Genomic DNA, 16,213 nt, shown 5'->3' with positions numbered 1-16,213 from the left:
TTGTATACATAATGAAAAAATTCTTTCATAATGGAGGACTTTGATGAGGGTAGTAAAATAAATCTATTGTTGTATCTCAAGCACTCTGATATTTTTGTTTCATTTTATGGACCAATGTATTATTTTAAATACATATTTTATAGAGAAGATGACATGAGAAAATTGGTCTATCACATGGATACCATAAAACAGTTTTACCCTCAATATAACAATTTCATTTAGAAACCTAAAAAATATTAAGAAAGTGGATGTGTAAAATATGTTCGGCATAGTCTTCCTTTTTGGGGGGAGGAGGGGGGCACACCGGGCAGTATGTGTAATCTTAGTTCCCTAACCAGGAATCTTAACCCGTGTCCCCTGCATTGGGAATATGGAGTCTTAACCACTGGACCGCCAGGGAGGTCCCGGTTGGGCATATCCTTATAGTGTTAAATGGAAAGTGCAGAATACCAAGCAGTGTTGTGTTATACCCTCCATCATGGCCAGAGTTTGGGGAGACTATATATATATATATGCAGAGAAGAAAATATAAGAAAGTAAGTACACTAAATGTTAATGAAGTGATTGTGGGTAAGCATATTTTATAATTAGAAAATTCATATTTAGACAGAATGTTTTTTAAAAAGTAGTGCATTATTTCATCATTTCTGAGATAATTATGTTCTTGTGATAAGTGTGGCAAAATGTCCTAATGATAATTAAAAAGGCTTTGGAGTAAGTCTGCTATAATAAATGTAAATTTTGTACAATAGTAGCAAACAGATAGTCCTTTCATACCTACTGACTGAGCTCAACAGAGAGAAGAGTGAGTTAAAGTAGGTAAAGAAGCTGATGAAATATGTTAAGAGGTATAAAGAAGTCAGTTTGGAAATGAACACATTGACAGGATTATCCTTGGTTTCTGAAACTGTGTAGTCTTATTTTTTGATAATATATTTTGATAATATGTTTGAATGTTTTGGAGAAGTCAAAGAGAGATGGAGGATAGTAGAGAAGGTCTTGAAGGGAAGAGAATTCCATCGCAGGAGGCTTTCTTTTTAAGAGGCAGTGTGTGCAGTGGTTAGGAGTGTGCTTTTTGGAGCTGGGCTGCCAGGGTTCAGTTCCTGGCTTTATTTCTTCCTATCTTTGAAATAAGCAAGTTATATCTAATTTCCTTTCGCCTGTTTTCTTATCTGCTAAATGAGAAGTAAGGAATTTACCTCATACGACTGTTTCAAGATTTTAATGATTTTCAGTCTATAGTTCCTTGATAGTGCTTGGCATAGCGAGTGTTCAACATATGTTAGTGGTATTATTATTCTTATCAAAGGAATATTATCTACTTTAGCAATCGCTTTTGTAGAAGGAAGTTATTCAAATTCTTAAAATAACTATATTCTTTCAGGAAAGTTACATGTCCAAAAATCTACACCTATAGGTAACTTTTTTTTTTTTTTTTATCCTCCCATAACCCTTCCCGCTTTCCCCACTTGGTGTCCATATGTTTGTTCTCTACATCTGTGTCTCTGTTTCTGCCTTGCATTTCCTCTTTCATAGCTGTTAGCATTTGCCTTATGTATTGAGGTGCTCCTATATTGGGTGCATATATATTTATAATTGTTATCTCCTCTTCTTGGATGGATCCCTTGATCTTTATGTAATGTCCTTTCTTGTCTCTTGTAACATTTTTTATTTTAAAGTCTATTTTATCTGATATGAGTATTGCTACTCCAGCTTTCTTTTGATTTTCATTTGCATGGAATATCTTTTTCCATCCCCTCACTTTCAGTTTGTGTCCCTAGGTCTGTAGTGGGTCTCTTGTAGACAGCATATATATGGGTCTTGTTTTTGTATCCATTCAGCCAGTCTGTGTCTTTTGGTTGGTGCACTTAGTCCATTTACATTCAAGGTAATTATTGAGATGTATGTTCCTATTACCATTTTCTTAACTGTTTTGTTTTTGTTTCTGTAGGTCCTTTTCTTCTCTTATGTTTCCCGCTTAGAGAAGTTCCTTTAGCATTTGTTGTAGGGCTGGTTTGGTGATGCTGAATTCTCTTAGCTGTTGCTTGTCTGTAAAGCTTTTGATTTCTCTGTCAAATCTGAATGAGATCCTTGCTGGGTAGAGTATTCTTGGTTGTAGGTTCTTCCCTTTCATCACTTTAAATATATCATGCAATTCCCTTCTGGCTTGTAGAGTTTCTGCTGAGAGATCAGCTGTTAACCTTATGGGGGTTCCCTTGTATGTTATTTGTCCTTTTTCCCTTGTTGCTTTTAAAAACTTTTCTCTGTCTTTAATTTCTGTCAGTTTGACTACTGTATGTCTTGGCATGTTTCTCCTTGGGTTTACCCTGCCTGGGACTCTCTGTGCTTCCTGGACTTGGGTAGCTATTTCCTTTCCCATGTTAGGGAAGTTTTCAACTATAATCTCTTCCAGTATTTTCTTGGGTCCTTTCTCTCTCTCTTCTTCTGGGACCCCTAGAATGCGAATGTTGGTGCATTTAACATTGTCCCAGAGGTCTCTTAGGCTGTCTTCAGTTCTTTTCATCCTTTTTTCTTTATTCTTTTCCTCATCAGTGATTATCACCATTCTGTCTTCCAGGTCACTTATTCACCCTTCTGCCTCCGTTAATCTGCTATTGGTTCCTTCTAGTGTATTTTTCATTTCCGTTATTGTGTTGCATATCTCTGTTTGTTTGTTCTTTAATTCTTCTAGGTCTTTGGTAAAGTTTTTGATCTTTGCATCCAGTCTTTTTTCAAAGTCCTGGATCATCTTCACCATCATTATTCTGAATTCTTTTCCTGGAAGGGTGCCTATCTCCTCTTCATTTAGTTGTTTTCCTGGGGTTTTATCTTGTCCCTTCATCTGGTACAAAGTCCTCTGCTTTTTCATTTTCTCTATCTCTCTGTGGCTGTGGTTTTCATTTCCACAAGACAAAATAACTGCTGACACTGCTTGATACTGCTGTCTGCCCGCTTGTGGAGGAAGCTATCTAGGAGGTTCGTGGGTGCTTCCTGATGGGAGGGACTGATGGTGGGTAGGGCTGGGTAGGTGGAGCTCAGTAAGACTTTAATCTGATTTGGTGGGCGGAGTTCAGTAAAACTTTAATCTGCTAGTCTGCTGATGGGTAGGGTTATGTTCACACTTTGTTAGTTGTTTGGCCTGAGGCTACCTAGCACTGGAGCTTACAGGCTCTTTGGTGGGGCTAATGGTGGACTCTGGGAGGGCTCACACCAATGAGCACTTCCCAGAACCCCTGCCCCCAGTTCCCCTGTCTCCTCCATGAGCCACAGCTGCCCCCACCTCTGCAGGCAACCCTCCAACACCAGCAGGTAGGTCTGGTTCAGTCTCCTATGGGGTCACTGCTTCTTCCCCCAGGTCCTGGTGAGCACACTGTTTTTTTGTGTGCCCTCCAAGAGTGGAGTCTCTGTTTCCCCCAGTCTCGTGGAGGTCCTGCAGTCAAATCCCACTGGCCTTCAAAGTCTGATTCTCTGGGGATTCCTCCTCCCGTTGCTGGACTCCCAGGTTGGGAAGCCTGACATGGGGCTCAGAACCCTCACTTTAGTGGGTGGACTTCTGCAGTATAACTTTTCTCCAGTTTGTGAGTCACCCACCCAGTATTTATGGGATTTGATTTTAATGCGATTGCACCCCTCCTGCCATCTCATTGCGGCTTCTCCTTTGTCTCTGGATGTGGGGTGTCTTTTTTTGGTGAGTTCTACACCTGTGGGTAACTTTTTAAGATCACTCATGCACTTTTGTCTTTTCCATCAGTAACAATGCAGCCCAACGTCTACACTTTCTATAGAGGGTTTCTAGCACAGCATATTAACAGAGGTTTATAATAATAACTAAGTCATTAAGAAAAGCTTATGCTATATTTAGGTCTTCATGAGTCAATGATAATTGGTTCAGGAAAATGCCCATTCAAGATGAAACCACTTAAAATGTAGACCATATTTCATACTGAGTTTTGAATAAAAGGTCTGATTGGGACTTTATCTTAAAAAATTAAAATTTTAGAAAATCATTAGGGTGTAATTGTAAACATGCATTAAGTCTTATAATGAACAAAGACTGAATTGAATGTAGATGGATAGACTTAATTTTTCTCACAAAATAATTTAGTAGCATGATATGACATCCTTAATGTTTGACATTTGTGGTACTAATATTAATAGCATTTTAATTTTTGTGAAAATATTCATAAAAATATATATCGGTTTTCCCAAGGACTTCTGTTAATCAGTTGATAGTGAAGTTATTTCTTTATAGAGAATAGACTTGCTTACTGATTGCTTTAAAAGTGGTGAATTTCCCCAATTCACTCTTCATCATCACTGCAGGCCACTGCCGGAGTACCTTCCATCTGGGCTATATTGCATTATTCCTGTGGGTCTCAGAGACAAAGGGAACCATACATCTGATGCTTCTATTGCTTACTGTGCTGTGTGTGATTAATAAAGTCCTGTGTCTCTCTGATCCAGGAGTCTTGTGTTCTTTGACAGTATCCATGAAACAATAATAGACTAACTTATTTGTTTATAGGACAGTGGGTTAAAATTAATACCAGACCTTGCATCTTTTGCTATCATTTTAATAAACTTTATGAAATGTTACAGTTTTTACAAAATTTGCAGTTTCACTTGTGATTTGGAAGCTGTTATAGTGATGGAGATGCTAGTGAACAAGAACTAATTATAAGTGAATTTTTAAGAGATTTTTTAAATTGAAGTATATGTTAAAGTGCACAAATCTTATGTATATAGCTCAGTGAACTTTTATGTATGTGTACATCTATGCCACCATCACCCAGATCAAGATACAGAAATTTTCTAGCTGCCCGGAAGGCTTTGTCCCCTCTTTGTAATATTCTTGCCTCTGATGCCATAGGTTAGTTTTGCCTATTTTTGAATGTCATGTAGTTGGAATGATAAAATGTGGAATCTTTTGTATCTCAGTTCTTCAGTATTATATTAATGAGATTCATCCATGTTTTACATGTGTGTGTGCTTTTTTGTTGCTATGAAGTATTCCATTGTATAAATTTATTACTATGATTTATTTACCCACTCTACTGTTGATGGATATTTGAGTTATTTCCAATTTGGGACCATTGCAGATAAAATTGTATGAGCATGTACTTGCCTTTTGGTTGACATAGCACTTGTTTCTGTTGGATATATACCTAAGAATGGAATTGCTGGGTCATAGGGATCTATGTTTAGCATTAGTAGATGTTGTCAAACAATTTTCCAAAGCTGTTGGGCTAATTTATATTTCTGCTGGAAATATGTATGAGTTCTTCTGATTGTCATAAACACCTACTCTTTTTTTTTTTTAAGTCTAGCTATTCTGGTAGATGTGATACTACTTTTTTTTTTGCTTTTTCTTTTTTTAATTTCTTTGATACCTAATGCTTTTGAGCCCATTTTACTATCTAATGGAAATTTGGTATCTTTTGTGAAGTGCCTGATTAGGTCTTTTACTTATTACTAGTGAATTTTTATGATCCGTTTTGCTCCCTTTTTTAACTTTATAAGTTGAGACTTGAATAACAGGTAATTGGATTACTTGCACGTCAGTTATGCAGTTTGGAAAGTTATAAAACATTTTTAGAAAGAATTCCATTAAACATGTTTAAAAATTTTAATCATTCCATATTTAAAGAAATGAGTGCAAAGTTTGTCCCTTCCCCTTTCCCAGTGCTAGAAATTCATGTGTGAATAGTATGTTTCAGTTTATAAAGCATCTATTACATGTATGTATATGTATATGTGTGTTTTCAGTACTTCAGGCACACATTATTTTATTACTTCAACATTTTAATGACTTAAGAACCATCATCCCTATTTTATAGAAAAATTAATAGGCTTAGATAGAGTGATACCTGGGGACTTCCCTGGTGGTCCAGTGGTTAAGGCATCGTGCTTCCAATGCACGGGGCCTGGGTTTGATCCCTGGTCAGGGACCTAGATCCCGCATGCCGCATGGCCAAAAAAAGAAAAGAAAAGAAAAGAAAGAGTGATACCATGGTCATATACCTAGTAAAGGACAGAATCTGATTGTCTTCTGTTTTCATTATATTGATAGTATTTTTTTAAAAATTTAAAATAATAATTAAAAATAAAAAGTGCATTTTGAGTTATAAAATAAACATATAGAAAAGTAGAGAAAATAATATATCTGATAATTTGTCAAATTTTCTTTAAATCTAGTTTTGAAAGAAACACAGCTAAAGCTTTTCCATTCTTTCTTCCACTTTCTTTCCTTCTTTCACTGGAGGTAATCAGTATTCAGTATCCTGAGGGTGATATGTATAATATTCATGCATACTTTTATTCTCTTACTGTATCTGTGCATGTCCATAAAGAACTTTTTTTGTTTTAAATTTTATACAGTTACTCTTATAAAGGTATGTATGTTTTTACAAATTGCTTCTTTAAAACTCTCTACTCACTCATTTAATAAATAAGCACTGTTCTAGGTCCAGGAGAATATGATGATGGATAAGGAAGACAAGGCTACCTGCCTACTAACATTTCTGTGGGGAAGACATAGTTAATAAATAAAATCAGTATGATATCAGATTATTATAAATACCATGAAAGAAAATTGAGCAGGATCACAGGATAGAGAATGATGTGGGGGTGGGATGTATGCTATTTTAGATACAGTGGTCAGGAAAATTCTTTTTCAGGAGGTGACGTTTGAGCAGCTGAGTTAACTGAGAGAGAAAGCCATATTAAGATGTGGGAGAGGAGAATTCCATGGGAGGGAACAACAAGTGCAAAAGCCTTGAGGTAGAAATGACTTTGGAGCATTTGAGAAATGGAAAGTCTTCAAGTATGGTTAAGTGCAGAGTTAGCTAGGAGAGTGCTAAGAAATGAGTTGGAGGAGAAACCAAAGGTTGGCTCATGTAGATCCTATAAAGTAATGTTAAAGAATTTGGATATTGAGTGCAGTGGACAGCAGCCGGATGTTTGAGCAGAGAGATGACATGGCCTGATAAACTTTTAAGATTACATTTACACTGGAATTCTGCATAGTAGAAAAGAGTATGGAAGCTCTTTCTATTAAATATGGGAAGCTCTTAAAGATACGTTGTTTATAAATTTTTCTGTATCTTTTTTCTTTTCAGTATACCACTACTTATGTAAAAAAGGTTATGATTATCTGTATTTGTGTAAAATTTCTCTGGAAAGACATAAAAGACAAATACAAGAGGGATTGCCTGTGAGAAGGGGAACTAAAGATGGGGAGAAAAATAGAAAGGAGGCTGACCATTCTACATTTTCCATGGCAGGAAAATATTTTAAATCTTTAACAGAGAGTGTGCACATCTTCAGTGTTCAGCCAGCCAGATTTTCACAAAGTGACTGTCTCATGAAATCACCCAGAGTGAGATGAAGAACTTTACCAGGGTGGCGGAAACCCTCAGGTTCTCTTCCAGTCACTACCCCCACCCTTCCCTTTAAAGGGTAACCACCATCCTGAGTTCTAACAATATGCATTAGTTTCACCTGTTTTTTTCTGTGTGTGTGTGTGTGTGTGTGTGTGTGTGTGTGTGCGCGCGCGCGCGCTAGCACTGTTAACTCCACGCTAGCACTGTTAACTCCATTCTATTCTGTAGTAGATAATCGATTATCTAGTTTTTATCTTAGCATTATGCCTCTGTTAAAAGGTTAAAACAATATAGAAACATATAGAACAAATCACACAGGACCCCTTTCTATTGCCTGTCTCCCATTCCATGCCTCTCTCCAGAGGAAACTGCAATGAATAATTTATTTTGTAGCCTTTTAGTTCTTGTTCTGGGTTTATATACACAAATAGCTTTTCCCCTTTTTTTCTTGTTAGTACATAATATGGTTAGTATTTGATAGTGATACTAGATTAGTAGTTAACATTTATTAAGCCTTTTTGAGTGGTTAACTATTAATCTAGTATCTGGTCTTTAAGCTCCTCTGCTTTCGTCCTCCCCTTCTTCAACATATCATTGCTCATACCTGCTCTGTCTCATACACATGCACTACTCTGTCCAGCCTCTGTTACAGTCTGGTATTACAGAATAAGGTCTCAGTTAGCCAGGCTGATCTGCTTTCAGTCCTAGGGAATGCTCTATTCATATCTGCCCATGTATTTTTTTGTTTGTGCCCCTTTTCCTTTGAAATTTCCCTTTTCATCTCAGACAACCAAATCATACCTTTACTTTCTTTCCCAGATGGCTTTTGTCCTATATCCTTAATGTTCTAGGAGCTGAAGTAAGCCTTTCTTACAGTTTGTTTAACTCATAACACTCTGTGACCTGTTACTGAAAAATATGCTTTCATCTTCTTGTTATATTTCTTTGGCTTAATGTAGGCAGTTTTGCTTCCCTGATGAAAATTATCCTGTGTAGCACTGGGATAGACTTCCTGCATAGGGTTGGGCATATCCATCCATATATAAGGAGTATACCTTCACTTCCCTGTACCCTTCCTCCCAAGGTTCCAGCATGGCAGTCTGGATAGCCATCTCTGACTTCCCAGTGGCAGCAGATTGCTTGGAATTTGAGTTTAGTGAAACAGAGTGTAAGTTATTCTCTGCACTCTGGTCTGGCCTTACAAGTAGGGAGAAGTCGGTCTAATTGAAGATTGTGCAGTTCCTCGTGACAGGTGCCAAGAGGTTATGATATGGCTTTCTTGGGTGTGGTGTAGTATGAATAAATGCTTGCAGCTCTTAGCCCTTTTTTGATCAATGAAGCACTTTTTTATTAATATTTTTCTTTGTATGTAAAGGAGGAACCGTGACTCTTCGTAGTTCTGCATGTAACGCTTTTCTCCTAAAGAGGAGTTAGTCAGTGCTCTATATATTTCCTTTTCTGGATCAGCACCTAGAACAGTGCCTGGCTCTTAGTAGGCTCTTGGTAAGCACATACTGAAAGAATGAATCAGTTGGCTTTTAAGATGAAACTATTTGGTATATGACTTTTTTTTTCTTTAAAGTACCATCATGGCTGTTCACAGTACATGGCACATAACAATCAGTCAATATTTATTTGTTGAATTTAACTATTTTATTTTATTTTCTGTTTACTGGAGTTTTAACTGAGCACATGCATTCTTTTCTGGGAAGATGCACCCCAGTCCAGAATAAGCTTGATGCTAGAATTTGCTAGTATTTGTCAAAGACAGAGCTGAAGCAGTATTTGGCAATTTTAGGCATAAGAAAGGAAGCATCTTTTGTTACTGACATCCTTTTTCCAAACATTACTCCTGCTATTTCACTAGCTACTCATTGTCTGCGGTTGGCTGTTTAGTGACAACAGGGGATTGTACCCATTCTTAGCAGTGGAGTGCCACTGCATATCACTTCCTTTTGTCACCATCTCCAAGAGCTTCTTCAAGGTGTAGACTGATGGTCTGCTTGGAGCGGGTTCTTTAGCTTCACATGCTTAAAATATCAGAGGAGGCAATAGGAATTATGAAATTATAAACAATCTTTTTGGAGGATTAAACTTTGAATTTATTCTCTTTAAATCTAGTATTCTTCATTTTAAAAGTAGATACTTACCATTTTTCTGGCAGTTAAGTACGTTCTGATTTATTTGAGGGTTTGGTACATCTTATGACAACTTCTAATAAAATTTGCATCTATAATAATAATGTGACTTGAGCAGTCCTGTGGCTTTTATCTGTATTTTACAAGTCTGTGAAACACTTTTTTTTAATTTTTAAAATATTTATTCATTAAAAATAACAGTAATAAGCCCATTACATACTAACATAAGTATCTTTATGAAAAATAATTATATTTTCCTAAAAGAAATTTAGTCAGAAGAGTGGCATTGTTTTACAGATCTCTTGCAAGTTAATGTCTGGCTTAATAAAGCTGGATTCTCAAATATTCTTCAGTATGTTGTGATATGTTGTTCTAGTTGAAGTATGTGTAGCAAATCCTGCCTCATACAAATATGTAGTTAGAGAAGAGAGGGGTATTTTTATAGCCTTCATAGATAACTGTGAATAGTCTTTGATACTACACCAAAATTTAGCAAGTGGTAGTTTCCTTAACTGCCAGTTAGTGGCAGTGTAGAATCTGAAACCATATCAAAGAACTTTTTTAAAAAAAATATTTATTTTATTTATTTATTTATTTGGTTTTGCTGGGTCTTAGTTGTGGCAGGCAGTCTCCTTAGTTGCGTCTTGCTGGCTCCTTAGTTGCAGCACTTGGGCTCCTTAGCTGCGGCATTCATGTGGGATCTAGTTCCCTGATCAGGGATCAAACCCCGGGCCGTCCACATTGGGAGTAAGGAGCCTTAACCACTGCGCCAGCAGGGAAGTGCCTCAAAGAACTTTGCATAGTCTGTTACATTAAGATCTGTTGGTCTATCTTGTACTTTAATCAAATCTTTTGCCCATGCACGATTTTGTCAGATCTTGCAGTGGTTATTTGGAAATTGTTGGTTCACTGAGTTATGCAGAGCTTCCAAATGTTTTCACATTCATTATACAATATAGAAGAAAATCACATTTGTTAATATCACTAGGGATCTCATCAGAAAAGTCTAAATGTTTGGAAGGTTTTAAGCTCACAGTGGCAGGTGCAAGTTTTTCAAAATCCTAATTTTTCATTGAAAACGCAGATTTTATCTTTGGCAACAAATACTGTCAATTGTTTTCCTCGAAGTGGCAGTCTTGCTTTGTTTACTTTTCAAGAAAATGCTAGTGTATTAAAGTACAATTGATTTCTGTCAACTGATTTTGTCAACTTGAAACCTTGTTAAATGCAATTATGTTTTGGTAACTTTTTTGGAAACCTTTTCAGATTTTCTTTGCACAAAGTCATGTTTTTTATGAGGTCACTTTGGCTTCTTTTTTCCAATCCATATACCCTTTTTTCCCCTTTGTCTTAGTCCATTGGTTACGACTTGCGGTACACTGTTGAATACAAGTAGCAGTAGTAGCCAAGACATCTTACCTTGTTTCCATTCTTAGGGGGAAAGCATTCAGTATTTCACCATTATACATGTTAGCTGTAGTGTTTTTTTTAATAGATGTCCTTTGCTAGATTAAGGAATTTTCCTTCTATTCCAAGTTTGCTGAGATTTTTAAAAAGTCATGAAGTTATGTTTCTTCAAGTGCTTTTCCTGCATCTATTAAGATGATTGTATGGCTTTTCTTCTTTATTCTGTTAATATGAAGAATTATATTGACTGATTTTTGAATGATAAGCCAATGTTAAAAACCAACTTTTTGTTTTGGGGGGAGTGTGGAGTGAGGAGGAAGGGAAGGTTTTTAATTATGAATTCAATTTCTTTCATTGATATAGGGTAGTGGTTTTCAGCCAGAGGTGATTTTTGCCCACCCCTGGAGACATTTGGTAACATCTGGAGATGTTTTGGGTTGTTACATCTGGGTGGTACTTTTGGCTCTGTGAAACATTGCGAAGAGAATAATGACCCTAGGGAAGAGCTAGATTTCTCTTAAGACTTTTTTTAACAGGACAATATCATATTCAAAATTGACACAGTGCATAACATGAACTTCAGTGAAGAAAAGTACCTCAGAATCAAACCTTAGATTTGTTTCAGCTTCTGACCAAAGGAAATAAAGGTCTAGGGGCTGGTTTGTTGGGGTAATACATAGAAAGTAGAGCATCCTACTTTGCTTTTGGTTATCATTTGGCAGTGCCAGTGAATTACTTGTTCATATTATGAAGAAGGGAGTGAGTGGTCACAGGACTAAGAGAAAATTTCTCTTTCTAGACCTAGACTTTTTGTTTTACTTTGTAATGCTTTTCTGCTATTTAAAAGTAACATACTTTTCAAATTATATTGATTTAAATGTATGTTAATTGCATTCATTTAAATTTTCCCTCTTTCTCTTGCAGGACTTGAACCAATGAAAGAAGCTTATGACACTTATGAAGATAAATGTCACTCCTCTCTCTTTAATTGGAACTTTTGCTTAGGACCTGTATATGACTTTTCACCTGTGATCTGTTCTTTCAGCCGCCACTGACTTTGAGTTGCAGGAAGGTTTCTGAAGATTTAAATCAAATGACGTCAATGGCCAGCTTGTTTTCTTTTACTAGTCCAGCAGTAAAGCGATTGTTGGGCTGGAAGCAAGGTGATGAAGAGGAGAAATGGGCAGAAAAGGCAGTTGATGCTTTGGTGAAAAAGCTAAAAAAGAAAAAGGGTGCCATGGAGGAACTGGAGAAAGCCTTGAGCAGTCCAGGACAGCCAAGCAAATGTGTCACTATTCCCAGATCTTTAGATGGACGCCTGCAGGTTTCTCACAGAAAAGGCTTACCCCATGTTATATACTGTCGTGTTTGGCGCTGGCCTGATTTGCAGAGTCATCATGAGCTAAAGCCATTGGATATTTGTGAATTTCCTTTTGGATCTAAGCAAAAGGAAGTTTGTATCAACCCATACCACTATAAGAGAGTGGAGAGTCCAGGTAGGTTTTAACTCCCTAGGAGTTAAAATTCTCCCCTGGGAGAATTATAAAAAATTCTCTCTTCCTGATGTGCATTTGACTGAATTTAGTAATTAAAAGGTTATTTTAGCTTTATGTTTCCTTAAAGATTTTAATCTTGGGAGCAATACTGGATTTTGAATTTAGCTTAATATATAGATGATACAACTCCCAAGTGGCTTACTGTAATTCATTGTTCACTGCAAGCAGCCAGTCGTATGTATGTACACTCTGCCATTCCTCTATTTTCCCTAAAGTCTGAGTTCTGTGTGTATACTACATCCCATTCCTTTTTGTTTATTCAAGAACTTTGTTTCCACAGTTATTACCCCCTTCCCCAGCATTGTATTTTCCCTCTCTGCTAGACTTTTTCTGAAAGGATACAAGCATGTCATGATAGTGCCCAACTGTCGTGATCTCAATCATGACCTCAATCATATGCCCCCACCTCCAATCTACATTTTATAGGCGTCTCCGTCTTTGTTATCTCCACATTACTTTCTTCCTATTCTTTCTTGTCACCCCTCTAGTTAGTCTTTCTTCCATTTGACTTGCCAAATTCACTAATGACTGCCTTCTTATAGATAGAGGGGTCATTCATTCTCAGTCCTCATCTTACTTGCCCTCTCAACATCATTTGATACAGTTGTTCTTCTCTCCCACTCAAAACTTTTTTATATTGGCTTCTGAAACACTACACTCTCCTAGTTGTCCTACCTCACTGGCTGTTTTTGCTTAGTCTCTTTTGTTGGCTATTTTCCTGTTTTCGCAGGACTCAGTCCCTGGACTTTTTTCTCCATCTATATTTTTCCTCTGTGTACTCTCATGCTGTCACATGTCTTAAAACCATCTATAAGCTCATGCTCACATTTTGAACTCCAGAGTCAGCTTCTCCTGACTCCGTATCCAGTTGCCTGCTTAACAGCTCCGCCCAAATGTCTAATAAACATACCAGATTTAATATGTCTAAATAGGACTTTGGATTTGTTTTTCCCTCCAAGTCATTTTTCTCAAGTTTTCTCTGTTGAAGTCAGTGGCACTAGCATTCATATAATGCTCCCTAGAAGTCATGTTTTATTTCTCTCTTAAGTTCTGTGTCTGAGCTATGAGCAAATGCTGTTTGCTGTACCTTCAGAATATATCTTGATCATATTATCTCTCACCATCTCTGACACCACTTCAGTAGTACAGACCATCATCATCTTTCACCTTAAGTAGTCTCCCAGTTGGTCTCACTGCCTGTTTTCTTTCCCCCAACCCATTCTGTTTTCTGTTATAGCAGCCAGAGTGCTCTTTAGAAAATATACATCAAATCATGTCAATCCCTGCCGAAAACACTTTAAAGGCTTTCTGTCACACTTAGAACAGATTTCTACAAGGGCCTACATGACTTATCCTCAAACTTCCTCTGTTCCTTGGACTTGCTATACTCCTGCATCCAGGTTTTTTTTCAATGCTTTTCCCTCTACTTAGAGTAGTCTCCCCCTAGGATCTTTTCATGTCACATTTTCTCATTTCATTCAGTCCTTGCTCAAAGGGCCCCATCACTACTTGACTCTGTTAGGTATTTATTTTGTTTATTGACTGATGTGAGAAGGACCTTCCTCTGTCTCATTCTGTACTGCATTCTCAGTGCCTAGAATAGTAGTATTACCTGGAATTTAGTAGGGAATGCTCAGTAAATATTTTTTTGTATGGAATGAATTATATAAGTTGTGATACTAGCTGGGTATATTAGTTATCTATTGCTGCATAATGAAATACCACAAGCTGAGTGGCTTAACGCATGTTAATTATCTCACAGTTTCTGTCAGTGAGGAGTCCAGGCATGGCTTAACTGGGTCCTTTGCAAGGCTGTAATCTAGGTATTGGTCAGGGCTTGGGTCTTATCAGAGGCTCAACTGAGAAAGGATCTGCTTCCCAGATCATGTGATGATTATCAGGATTCAGTTCCTTAAACACTGTTGGACTCTGGCTGGTTGTTGACTGGAGGTTGCCTTCATTTGCTTGCCATGTGATCTTCTCTATAAGTAGCTCACATCCATGGCCACTTACTTCTTCAAAGAAAGGGTCTTCTTGCGAGAAGGGGCATTGTATTCTTGTGGAATATCACATACATCCTGTCACTTTTTCCATATTCTGTTGGTTAGAAGCAAGTCACAGGTAATATACTCAGAGGGAGGGGATTACTCCAGGGGTGAATACCCAGAGGCAGGAATCATGTTAGCCACCTTAGTCTGCTGGCCATGCTGGATTTCACTGGAGATAATATAAGCCCAGTATGGTAAAAAAAAAGCTATAAAAATAACATTGAATGTGGAGACTAGCAAAAAAAAAAAAAAAATCAGTCATGGTGCTGTCAGGGAAAGTTCATTTTAAGGGCTTTAGAGCTGCCAGGTGGTATTTGAGGTGATTCTCAGTTTCTTATTGAATCCAAGGAGAGCTGTAGCAGGAGGAATTGATGAGGAAAGGAAAATGTGAGGATTTAATAGAGAGGGTAGTCTGGAAAATTCCCAGGCTTGATATTTGCTGGAAGATGTTGGAAAGAAAGTCAAGGAATTTAGTGTATTCCCCCATAGCCAGGGTGTGTCTGGTAATCAGTTCATAGAAATGTCTTATTTTTGTAATCTATTTTTCTTTTTTTTTTTTAAGAACTTTTATTGAGATACAGTTAACAGACAATAAACAGCATATATTTAGAGTGTACAATTTGGTATCCCAATCTCCCAATTCATCCCCCCCCAGCCCTCCCCGCTTTCCCCACTTGGTGTCCACATGTTTGTTCTCTACATCTGTGTCTCTATTTCTGCCTTGCAAACCAGTTGATTTGTACCATTTTTCTGTAGTCCACATATATGTGTTAATATACGATATTTGTTTTTCTCTTTCTGACTCATTTCACTCTGTGTGACAGTCTAGCTCCATCCAGGTCTCTACAAATGTCCCAGTTTGTCTACTAACTCAGCTGTGATTCATTCTGTAGAAAAGACTAGGACTTAGGCCTGGTATGCTTAAGCAAGTTAAGCATCTGTGGCATGGGATGGATCACTTTATAGTACCAGTATTAATGAAGTTTTAGTAATAGTAATGAACATTTATTGAGCTCTTAAGGACTAGACACTTTCCTAATCCTATGAGGTTATTCCTTCATAGGGTTAGAAAATGGTACTAACATTTTATAGCACTCTTGAGTTTACCAAGAAGTTTACAGATAAGGAAACCAAAACTTAATAGGGAAGTAACTTATACAAAATCACGTAGTTAATATGTAATGGAGCCAGAAAGTATTGCAGAATGGTAAAAAAAAAAAGGGGTGGAAAATAGTTGGAAAGTCATAAAGAAAAGTAGAGGGCCAATCCAGGTGATCCAATGTTTAATAGGCAGCATAATCTACTGATTAAGGCTACATTCTGGAACCAGACTTTCTGAATTTGAATCCTGACTTTACCAATACTATCAGTGTGACCACAGGCAAATTAATTAACCTTTATGTGGCTTTGTTTCCTCATCTGTAAAATGGGAATAATAATACCTACCTCAGGTTAGTTATGAGGATTAGAGGAGTTAATGAATGAAAAGTGCTTAGGTGAAACATTAACTGGCTCAGAATAAGTTTCAAATTAAATATTCCAATAAAATAATACATTCTAGAAATCAAGCATTGGTGAAAATGGGAAAGAGAAAATTATCAAAGAAATACTACTAGAACAATTCCCAGAACTGAAAATTGAAAAGGCCCTGTAGACTTCCTAGGTGGCACAGTGGTTAAGAA

At 37.1% G+C, this 16,213-nt stretch overlaps 1 protein-coding gene across 9 annotated transcripts in view; it reads left to right on the top strand.

Annotated features, from left to right (window-relative positions):
* SMAD5 (SMAD family member 5) overlaps window positions 1-16,213 on the top strand; it is a 60,020-nt gene that overhangs the window by 12,813 nt on the left and 30,994 nt on the right. For 8 of the 9 annotated variants that reach the window (XR_009053667.1, XR_009053668.1, XR_009053671.1 and 5 more), the window contains exon 2: window positions 11,852-12,423. The exons of the other annotated variant lie outside the window; for it this stretch is intronic. Coding sequence is in view for 4 of the 8 variants with exons in the window: in XM_057734328.1 (XP_057590311.1) it covers window positions 12,021-12,423 (403 nt within the window). In the remaining 4 variants the exon portion in view is untranslated. The remainder of the gene's footprint in view (window positions 1-11,851; window positions 12,424-16,213) is intronic. 9 annotated transcript variants of the gene reach the window in all.

The sequence above is a fragment of the Hippopotamus amphibius genome, chromosome 1 (assembly GCF_030028045.1).
Source record: "Hippopotamus amphibius kiboko isolate mHipAmp2 chromosome 1, mHipAmp2.hap2, whole genome shotgun sequence".
Taxonomy (NCBI): Eukaryota; Metazoa; Chordata; class Mammalia; order Artiodactyla; family Hippopotamidae; genus Hippopotamus; species Hippopotamus amphibius.
The sequence above is the reverse complement of the archived record's forward strand: the minus strand, read 5'-3'. Positions and strand labels throughout refer to the sequence as shown.